Below are 11,694 nucleotides of genomic sequence, written 5' to 3'. Positions count from 1 at the left end.
AAACAGGTAGCTGCAGCTGGGGATTTTTTTTTTTGGCAGGGAAAACCTATGTCATGTAGTTCTCATGAATAGAAGATTCTCTGCTGCAAATCTTCCTCTTCACTCTCACCAGTGTTGTGCTGGGACAAAACAACCAAAAGTACATCCCAACCCATCCCATCCACCTGAACAATTTTCTTCTGCTCGCCGCTGCATACATGCTACACATTCCTACTTCTCCCTTCGTGGATGCACCAAGAATTCGAAGGGGAAAAAAAATCATTTTTTCTTCTCCACACAATGGGCAGTTCAATCAACAGGTTAAAGCCATTAACTAGAGCGAATTCAGTTAAATTGATCAAAATCTTTCTTTGTTCTTCAGGCCCAGAGGAGTTAATTGGCACCACCGAAAGTGTCTGCCGTCTGTCAGACTGGCAACATGTGTAAAATTCGATACGGCAGGCACAAGAATCGAAGAGATTTAAACGAAAAAACGGAAAGAACATCACTTCAGAAGATTTTTCAGAACCGTTAGCTGTAAAATAGTCGGTAACTAACAGGAAATTCTCTTACAACTCCTGTTCTTTTCCCCAATCATCATCCCTATATTATATAAAATCGCAACCTTTTTCAATTCTAGTACAATTTCTCCTTCACACAAACCCACTAAAAATCAGAATGACAGAGAGAAAAAAGGCAAAATAACGCGTTAATTATTTGCACTAGAGATTATACTATATCATGGCCGTGGGAACCAAGAAGCCACCGCAAGAAAGAGAAAGAAAGAAAGAAAGAAGAGGAACGCAGCGCAAGAACTCCAAGAATTCGCCGATAAATGAACAATTGCACCATGGAGCCCATAAATTATGGCCGGCCGGGGCTACAGCGCCGATCCATGGCCCCACGCGGCCCCGCACCTCGGGCGGAAGGCGACCAGGCATGGCGGAGCACGGATCCGCTTCTTGGGCGGCAGGGACATGAAGACGGCGGAGAGGTCGCGCGGGACGTCGAAGAAGCGCAGCGGCCGCTTCGGGGATGGCCTCGTCCCGGCCAAAGCCACGGGCTTCCTCGGCGCGCCGGGGCACTCGGTCGGCGGCCGGAGCTTGCTCTCCTCCGAAGTCGGTGTCCTGGGCTCCTCCTCCTCCCCCTCCTCGTCCGCCACCGCAGCCGGCGTCCGGGATTCCGCCACCACCTCTTCCTCCGCCGCCACGGGCGCCGGCAGGGGCTCGCCTTCCGGCAGCGTCGTCGTCGAGGCCGATGCGTGGTCAGGCGCAGGATCGGCCGCCGCCGCCCTCGTCCTGATCGGCGGCAGCGCCGGCAGGACGTCGGCCGCGGGTGTAGAGGTCATCCCTTGGCGCGGTAAATTGCGGGAGATGGTTGGGTGCGGGAGAGGAGAAGAGGCCGGCGGGTGGAAACTTAGGTTGGGGAAGGGGAGGAGAGATCAAGGAAGGAGGAGGGAGAGCGAATAGGATCCCAAGGCTGTAGCGCCAAGGCTGTTAAATAGTCGCCCGGAGAGAGAAAGAGATAAACGGCTTTGGGTGGGGTAAGTTGAATTAAATCCTTCGCCTTTTGGGCGTTGGCCTGCCTTTTTCCTGCAAAAACTGAAGAAAATGTGAGATTAATTGGTTTTAATTACCCACCGTCGGATCAGGCGTTGTCTTTCTTTTCTTGAGCTGGAGACGTTGCCTTTCGGTGTTCCAGATATCACTTGGATACAGGGCTCTTTATTTTATTTATTTAAGTATTCTTTATTTAAATAAAAGGGGCATTTGTCTACTTTGAATAGATTTTTTTAGTTGCCTGGATTGTTTGCAAATCCCTTTCTGAAACTCGTGGATTATCAGATGAAGGATAATATACATGCAACTAGTTTTTTTGTAAACTTCGTCCACCTAAATTTGTACGTTATTTCGACCAAAGTTATAAATTTCAGAATGTAAGTTCTGTACTCGCAAAAAGTAAATAGGCTTGTAGTTTATGAATGGAGTGAGGTGTGTCCCAATAAAGCCAACATCAGTTTGATGGATGGCAAGAGCTCCTACACGAGAGAAATTTTGTCTTTAGATGCGACAGGAATTAAGATTACATGCACATTGTGCTATATAATATATGTTCCTATTTGGGTATTGGCGCGGTCGGCTAACCGCAATTTTGGCCATTAACTTGTATCACAACATGCCTGAAAACTGAAATACTTTCAGACAAATTCAGATGCATGATATATTCAAGTATTTAATTCAATACCCGCAAAAAAGTATTTAATTAAGTATTTGTAAAGACAATGGCAGAAAAGTACTCCCTCCGTCCCAAAATTCTTGTCTTAAATTTGTCTAAATAGGGATGTATCAAGTCACATTTTAGTATTAGATACATCCGTATCTAGACAAATCTAAGACAAGAATTTTGGGACAGAGGGAGTATTTAATTTTCGGCCGGAAGGAAAACTTCCCAACTGTAACCCCTCCACTAAAAAAAACCTGTAATCCCTGACAATCGATTGATACATATACAGATACATGTGTACTCCTAGACACTACATCGGGTTCTACCAGTACTAGTTATTTTCCCATCGAGGCATGGACTTTGCCAAACCCTCGTGCGTAGCATCTTGGCGCGAAGGGAACCGGTGCCCAGAACACAATTGTGGTGAACCCAATGATTTGAAGCTACTAGTAGAGAAAAAGGAAACATGCATACTGGATGGGAGCAAGCAAGGCATGTATGTAGGGAAGGCAATGATGGCGTGAGCAAGTAATGAGAATAAACACTTCGGGAGGAGATCCAGACCATGCATTGCATGCACGCGCAACGCAAGGCAAATGTACGACCGATTCCATTGCCGCCCACCTCCGGCTGGCCTCCGGGAGAGGTGGAAATGAGTGCGGCAAGGACAGGACGCATCCATCGACCGACAGCTCGGGAGATGACAGCAGTTGGTTGCAGGAAATGGCAGGGTAAATGACCCATTTATTTTGAGTTGTAATTGCGCCATTTCCTCCTCTTTTAAGGTATGGAGTGAAATGACATTGCACCCATGCAAGGGCCATGCTTGTAATATCTTCTTGCCTAATTTGTGCGGTCACTAGTCGGTATCGTGCTCACCTCTCTCCCCCGAGGCGGCGGCGCCGCGCCGCCCCTGGGGAGTCCCCGTCCACACCGCCCTCAGCCCTCCCCCTCCATCGCCTCCCACTACCGCCGCCGTCGTTGAGGACGCTGCGGGGCGAAGCCCCCGTGGTGAGGCGGCGGCGGCGGCGCAGTCCTCGGCCGGCGGTAACGCGTGGGGCAGCGGCGTTCATCTCTCTCCTCCTCCAACGGCAGTGCGTAGCGGGTTGACGGTGGCCAGGAGATCTCCGGCGGCCGTTTGACGGTTGAGATTTTGGCTGCGATGAGATCTGATCTGGGCCCGAGGGGTTTAGATCGAAATCCACCGTGGTTGCGCCTCATCTCGACAACGGCAAGAGGAGATCCCCCCTGGGTAATTTTCGCGGCACGAGGACGTCTGGGCCACTTGGCCCGGGCATGGTGGTGGTGGCTGTCTTCTCCACCGAAGGTGGTTGGCCAGGCTGGTAGTGACGGATCTAGGATCCCACTATTAGCACCGGCGGCGAGTTGGGGAGACATAGACGCCGGTGAAAACCGAGCCGACTCCGCTCATGGCGGGCGATGGCGGCGTCTACGTCGTTACCTTGGTGAAGGCATCGTCAAGCAACTATCGTCAACCTGCTCGTGCCGCTCCGGGAGAAATCCTAAAAATCACCGGATCGGACGATGGCGGCGCTGCGGTGTCGTGTTCCCTATTGGGTGCATCGTTTGTGGAGCGGCGCCGGATGGAAGAGGCGTGAGGTGGTGTGGCGTGCCTTCTCTCGCGTCGACGACGGCGGGCCTCGGCGGCATGGAGCAGCGGGGTCTCGCCGGTGGGCGTGTGATGATGGACGAGCACAGGATGGTGGCGTTGTCTGGCGTCATGGTGGCCTCGACGGCAGCTAGACCGGGCAAGGTAGATGCAGCATTACATCACTAAAGATGCATTGGTGGCATGTGGCTGCGGCGGCCTCATACCCGGTAGGCGTGTTGGTTGAGGGGTGCGCTGGACTGGTGGGTGCCCCATATCCGACACGCGACCTGGTTGGGACCTCAGGTTTTAGATGTTAGGTTTGGCTGCAAGGTCTGTTCGGTATTAGGCTCAGACTATCAGCATCCCTACATCAACTGGATAGGAGTAGCGATAGATGTTGCCTAGACGGTGGCTTTAGGCTTACTGTTGTATGACTTTATAAGGTCTTGTATGAATAATTAATAAAATGGGGGCGTGCATCGTCCAAATGCAGAGGTCGGGGGTCCTCCTTCTTTAAAAAAAAAACTAGTCGGTATCGTGCTAAGGTGTGGGTGGATGGAGATGGAGTAGCACCTCTCACTCTTATTACATTTTTGTGTGGGCTGCCTACAACTAGGTGCATTGTTGATTGTCGCAGCGGAAATGTATGTAGATTCCAACTGATTGGGGGTGTAGGGTTTGCGTGGACGCCAACGCAGAAATAATGCGGCAGCACGAGCAAACCCGCTGGTCCTTGATCTTGACATGTATTTTTTTTTGAACTTATCTTGACATGTAGTATGTTTTGGATCCTCGGTGCTGAGCTGTTGGGTTGGTTGGACGGAAGAAATACTACGGCTTGCTGAAATTCAACGCCAGCATTTACAATTGGCAAATGAAACTGGAAAAAAGGCAGCAGTACTCCCTCCGTCTAGGTGTGTAAGTCATGTTAGGTTGCGCACCATGATCAAGGTGGAGGGGAAAACGAGAGAACTTAATGTTTTTTGCTAATTAATAACATTGCATGCAATGAACTAACCACTGCATGTCGAGTTTGGTGGTCTCAAGTCATTTAAACATGCATGGCCCACATCTTTTATTGGATGATATGTCACGAAACAAGAAACGAGATAAGAGTTAATGTATCGTGCCTAAGTGTTTTGGAATTATTTGATTTTCGTAAGATGACTTACACACCTAGACGAAGGGAGTACGATCGATCGGTTTAGAAGCGGTTTTCAGCTGACCAATGCTGATATTTCTTTTTTTTCTTTGCAAAGGAAGGGAGTGAGGGTCGTGCATGGACTGTCGAGAAAGGGAAATGCCCTCCAATTGTGATGAAACTACAGGGAGTGGCATTGGCTTGGATGAGAAGGGAAAGCTAAAGAGAGGGAGGGAAGAAGGACCAGATCTCGCGGCTTCCACCCGGGCCCACCGCAGGCCCAAGCTGGTGGCTGGCAGCAACAAAAAGGCTGATGATCCCACATAGGCCCTGCTGGCTTCCAAGGGTTTACTCGTAAGTATTATTATTTAGCCTCTTTCTAATCCACAGTGCTAGTATACATTTGATTAGTCACCCTTTTGCTTTGGACAACCTTTTGCATTCATTGGTTCATCAATACACAACTATGGTGTCTGAATTACTATGGTTTTTGACTCTATTGATTAGCTCATCAGTTACCACTGCTAGCTAGCTAACGCATGCTTGAACCCATTACTGAATGCCCTCAAAATATAGCGGAGCATAAGTGAAATCGCAGACCATGCATGTAAATTTCATTATGTGATAATTATGTCTTCCCAATTCCGGATGGCTTTAAGTTGTGGTATTCCCACTCTCAATAGCAGCTGTACGTGTCTGTGTTGACAATTTTTTAGGAGAATTCGATACTTTAATTCTGTAGCGCGCCATGCATGCAAATGCAATACCCCACTTGTTTCTTGTTTATATGGTTTGCTTGCAATCATACGTTTGGTTCGTTGTCAATCAAGATCACATGTACCATGATATGGATCTGCACTTTGTGAACGTGCCTAGTCAATTTCGCATCCAAGATATATATTATAATAGTATGGGAGATTAGTGTGTATGTAGTGTATGAGCTGATCACAATGAATTGTTAACGAATAAAAGTGGTGTGTGACAATCCCATTCTCGTGGATATCTTTTGTGGGCCACGTGTATGCGTTGTAATCATGGCCATGGGATTGGGCCGCCATGCAAATAATCTAGTGCTCCCTCTGTTTCTAAATATTTGTCTTTTTAAAGATTTTAAATGAATTACCACATATGAATGTATATAGACATATTTTATAGTGTAGATTCATTTTTTTTCCGTATTTAGTTACTTGTTGAAACCTTTAGAAAGACAAATATTTAAGAACTGAGGGAGTAGTACTGTTTAAAAAAAATGAATAATCTAGTACTGTTGGTGTACTTGTCTTCCCATACAAGCAAGGATCCAATGTTTAATAGCAAGCAAACTTGAATACTCTGGAAACGGTTTGTGCACTGCAAATATGATCTGCTTATTTGGGGTAAGATTTAAAAATTAGCTTGTCCGACGAAGATGAATTTTTTTAATCTCGCGTACACTGCATGGGACACTACTGTGCCGTGTTACACTGGCGAATAGACACATCAAAATTTCGCCCAATTGCCCAGCATGTTCGAATGGGCCAGAGCATACCAAGCACATGTTGTTTATGTGCCATAAGGCAAAAAAAAGTGTGGGAAAATTTGAGGATGTTTGGAGTAGTTAAAAAAGCTCGTGTTGTGTTGGAATATTAGGCAAGCTCATGATTAATTCCAGTAAATAATTCATGACTAGAAGAGATACTAGCATGCAATAATCTAGCAAACTAGAAGAACAGCAAGACATGCATAACAGCAGCAAACACGTAACAATAGCTGTAGAAACAGACATGAACAGAGGGTGTTGGACGTACTGATCGTTAGCTATTATGGGTGCAACAGTGTTGATGACGATGTTGGCGACGATCTGCTGCTGACGGCGATGAATACGACGATGAGTAGCACCGCCCGACTTGGACGGAAGACGACCCGTGATGACGAATTTGAGCAGTCGCGCACAGCGCTTCCCAAAAACCTAATTCGTCCTCTCCCGGTGCAGGATCGCAAAGACGAACGGTTCCGGAGACCTGCTCTCCCACGCGCCGATGCACGCCGGCGTTTGGGATGGAGTAGACTACGATGGCGGCGCAAGTTGTGAGATGAGGCAAAACCCTAGGTGTTTTTCGGTGTGTCTCTGGCCGCAGCCCGTAGCTGTATATATATTAGGACCAGAGGCGGTATTGTGTCGCGACCAAAATCCCAAACCGACTCGGTTTCTAATTCGTATACTTCCCGGACAAGTAATCAAAAACTTGTCTGCCAAGACATAAAAATAAAACGGCAAAAGGAAGCTGAGCTCCTGCAAGGAAACGGACCGGATTTCGGCGGACCATTCACGCGCATGTCGCATGTACGCCTCGCCTCGCCTCGCCACGCCACGGCCAGGCGAGGCGAGCGAGCGCGCGCGTGTGGTTTTCCCTTTCTCTTCTCACACACCACTTAGAGTGGTGGAGAGAACCCACTATATAAAGAGGTCCAACTCTTCTTCAACTTCCGGGGTGGGACTAAACTTAGCACCATCACTTGCCATTTTACACATGGGCTTTGAGATTTCAGAAATTGCTATGGGCCTAGCCCATTAATTCTAACAATCCCCCACCAGATCTCAAATACCCATTTAGAGATTTGCCTTCTCTCATCACTTGTTTAATATACCAGTGTTTCAGCAGAGACTGTTAAGTTGAACTTCTGCCTAGAACTTTAAGCTACATCCATTCACAACTTGACAATGGACTATGCCTTGAATTGCTAGTTTTGTGTGAACAGGTTTCACTCAAAGTCTTAACCAGTACCTGACCGCCAGTAGGCTACCCCGCGGTTTGGAGCTTATACGTCATACTCCCTGGTCTCTTCGTGAGCTTACTAGAGATCACCCAAATCTCATAGACTGCGACGTTTACAGTCAGAACTCATATAGGTATGTTCTTTCAAGACTGCTCTGTAGGGCAACATCTTTGCTAATTATAGCCAATAGAACCACATTAAGGCATGTTGCCAACCTGCCTTACAGATCTGAGCCTTACAGCTCTGAGAGTTTTGCATCTTCACTTGGAGACGATCATAAGTTATTACTCTCCTCAGTTAACCAATAGCTTGTTCTTCTCAGATCCTAATTCACGGGGTCTCCGATCACAAAGGTTGGGTTACTACTATGGTGTAACATCTATGGGTCTCATACCCATCTCCCTCGATGCAATATCTATCACATTTCGTGATAGTCCCTTTGTAAAGGGATCTGCCAGGTTTTTGTCTGTTTGTATATACGTAACAGTTATTACTCCAGAGTTTCTCAACTTCCTGACAGACTTCAAACATCTTTTCACGTGTCTTGATGACTTCACATTATCTTTAGAATTGTTCACTTTAGCGATGACCGTTTGGTTATCACAATTCATAAGAATAGCCGGTACAGGTTTTTCAACAACCGGCAAGTCCATCAAGAGCTCACGCAGTCATTCTGCCTCAACAGTAGCTGTGTCCAAAGCAGTTAATTCTGCTTCCATAGTTGACCTCGTCAATATGGTTTCCTTGCAAGACCTCCATGACACTGCGCCACCACCATGAGTAAATACATACCCACTTGTTGCGTAAAGTACATCAACATCGGAGATCCAATTTGAATCACTATATCCTTCTAGCACAGCAGGATGCCCTGAATAAGTAATTCCGTAACTCATAGTACCTCTCAGATAGCGCAAGACCCTTTCTAGTGCATGCCAATGATCATCACCCGGGTTGGACATGAACCTACTCAGTTTGCTCACAGCTTCTTTCCAATCATCTACATCCGGAGATGCATATGCTTCTGCAATCGTCTTGGGTGTGTCGTCCACAAGGTATACAATGAAATCATCACCAAAGGATTTTGCAATCCTTTGTCTCTTGTTCCTTCTAGGAATTTCATTGTTATCCTTCTCAAGGACTTCCTCATGTGATTGTTCGAAATATTCATCAGTTGTACTAGATTCAGGAATTATCTCAGAAGAAAATCTAGCAATGCTATGCATATCTTTCATAGGAAATATGTTCTCAAAAAATGTTGCATCACGAGATTCCATTATAGTATCAACATGCATATCAGGTACTTCAGATTTTACCACTAAAAACCTATAAGCAATGCTCCGTTGAGCATACCCTAGAAAGACACAATCCACTGTCTTTGGTCCAAGTTTGCGTTTCTTAGGAATAGGAATATTGAACTTTGCCAAACATCCCCAAGTGCGCAAATAAGAAAGTGATGGTTTTCTCCCAACCCACTCTTCGTAAGGGGTTTTCTCCTTATTATTGTTGGGAACTCTATTCAGGACATGACATGAAGTCAATAGAGCCTCACCCCACCATGCCTTAGATAAACCAGCAGTGTCTAACATGGCATTCACCAAGTCAGTCAATGTGTGGTTTTTCCTCTCGGCCACTCCATTTGATTGAGGTGAATAGGGAGGCGTCCTCTCATGAATAATACCATGTTCCTCACAAAATTCATCAAAAACTTTTGGAAAATACTCTCCACCACGATCGGACCTAAGACGCTTGATCTTTCTCCCTAGTTGATTTTCAACTTCAGCTTTATAGATTTTAAAGTAGTCTAATGCTTCATCTTTAGTTTGCAACAAATAAACATAGCAAAATCTAGTCGCATCATCAATCAAAGTCATGAAATATCTCTTTCCACCTTTTGTCAACACACCATTCATCTCACAAAGATCAGAATGTATGAGTTCTAGAGGTGCCAAGTTTCTCTCCTCGGCAGCCTTATGAGGCTTTCGAGGTTGCTTAGATTGCACACAACTATGGCACTTAGAACCTTTGGCAACTGTGAAGTTCGGAATTAAACTCATGCTGGATAGCTGAGACATTAAACCAAAGTTAATATGACATAAACGAGAGTGCCAAATACTTGCATCATCAATAACACTAGCACAAATTTGGTTTATTGACTTATTGCAGAAATCTGAAAGAGAAAAGCGGAACAAGCCTCCGCACTCATAGCCTTTTCCTATAAATTGTCCAAATCTTGACACGATTACTTTATTGGACTCTAAAACTACCTTAAATCCATCTCGACATAGAAGGGAGCCGCTAACTAGATTCTTGTTCATAGTAGGGACATGCTGCACGTTCCTTAGTTGCACGATCTTTCCCGAAGTAAACTTCAGATCCACCGTGCCAATGCCACGAACAGAAGCATGTGACCCATTCCCCATTAGGACGGAAGAATCCCTTGCGACCTGATAAGAAGTAAACAGGGAGATGTCAGCACACACATGAACGTTAGCACCCGAATCAATCCACCACAAAGATGATTGAAATACTGAAAGCACAATAGGTAAATTACCATACCCATCAGTATTGCTAGCGGTCACCATGTTGACAGTCTTGGAGCTTGTTTTCCTCTGCGGTCTGCACGTTCAGGGCATTCCTTGGAAAAGTGTCCAGGCTTCCCACAGGCGTAGCACTCTAGCTCAGCCTTGTTGAACTTCTTCTTCTTGAAGGTAGTAGTCTTGGTAGGTTTGTTGAAAACAGGTTTGTTCTTCCCTTTGTTCTTGTTCTGTGGGTACCTCTGCAACATGTTAGCAGTAGGCTGAACCTCACCTCCTTTTTCAGTAGTATCTTTAGCCCGAGCTTTTTCTTCAACATCAAGAGATGCAATCAGATTTTCAACTGATATCTCCTGTCTCTTATGCTTCAGAGTTGTGGCGAAATTCCTCCATGAAGGAGGCAACTTTGCAATCATGCACCCCGCCACGAATTTGTCGGGTAGAACACATTTAAGGAGTTCAAGTTCCTTCACAATGCACTGTATCTCATGAGCTTGTTCAACCACAGAACGGTTATTCACCATCTTGTAGTCATGAAAACTCTCCATGATGTACAGTTCACTGCCTGCATCTGTTGCACCGAATTTTGCATTCAGTGCATCCCACAGAATCTTTCCGTCATTTATGTGCATGTACACATCACACAGACGGTCAGCAAGAACACTCAGAATGCATCCCACAAACATAGTATTGGCTTCCTGGAATTTTCTCCGATCTTCGTCGGTCATTCCCTCTGGAGCACCAACACTAGCGTGGAAAACTTTCAGAGCAGTAAGCCAGAGCGTGGTCTTCACCTGCCACCTCTTAAAGTGCACACCGGTAAACTTATCCGGCCTCAGTGCATCAGCGAATCCAGCCATAGTTAACTCAGGAAATTGCCTATAATTAGGTTTTTGGATTGTTGGAATATTAGGCAAGCTCATGATTAATTCCAGTAATAATTCATGACTAGAAGAGATACTAGCATGCAATAATCTAGCAAACTAGAAGAACAGCAAGACATGCATAACAGCAGCAAACACGTAACAATAGCTGTAGAAACAGACATGAACAGAGGGTGTTGGACGTACTGATCGTTAGCTATTATGGGTGCAACAGTGTTGATGACGATGTTGGCGACGATCTGCTGCTGACGGCGATGAATACGACGATGAGTAGCACCGCCCGACTTGGACGGAAGACGACCCGTGATGACGAATTTGAGCAGTCGCGCACAGCGCTTCCCAAAAACCTAATTCGTCCTCTCCCGGTGCAGGATCGCAAAGACGAACGGTTCCGGAGACCTGCTCTCCCACGCGCCGATGCACGCCGGCGTTTGGGATGGAGTAGACTACGATGGCGGCGCAAGTTGTGAGATGAGGCAAAACCCTAGGTGTTTTTCAGTGTGTCTCTGGCCGCAGCCCGTAGCTGTATATATATTAGGACCAGAGGCGGTATTGTGTCGCGAC

The 11,694-nt window shown here is 46.3% G+C and overlaps 1 protein-coding gene across 1 annotated transcript; it reads right to left on the bottom strand.

The window, feature by feature from the left end:
- Positions 1 to 497: 497 nt before the first annotated feature.
- Positions 498 to 1,473, bottom strand: LOC123165479 (uncharacterized). Its single transcript, XM_044583133.1, has one exon. It carries the CDS (start codon positions 1,325 to 1,327, stop codon positions 860 to 862), a length of 468 nt encoding a protein of 155 aa, XP_044439068.1. The 5' UTR covers positions 1,328 to 1,473; the 3' UTR covers positions 498 to 859.
- Positions 1,474 to 11,694: the final 10,221 nt, after the last annotated feature.

The sequence above is a fragment of the Triticum aestivum genome, chromosome 7D (assembly GCF_018294505.1).
Source record: "Triticum aestivum cultivar Chinese Spring chromosome 7D, IWGSC CS RefSeq v2.1, whole genome shotgun sequence".
NCBI classification, from domain to species: Eukaryota; Viridiplantae; Streptophyta; class Magnoliopsida; order Poales; family Poaceae; genus Triticum; species Triticum aestivum.
Note: the sequence above shows the minus strand (reverse complement) of the source record. Positions and strands in the feature narration are given on the sequence as shown.

Coding starts and splice junctions, on each gene's coding strand:
- LOC123165479 (XM_044583133.1), bottom strand. CDS start 1,327: ATGACCTCTACACCCGCGGCCGACGTCCTGCCGGCGCTGCCGCCGATC.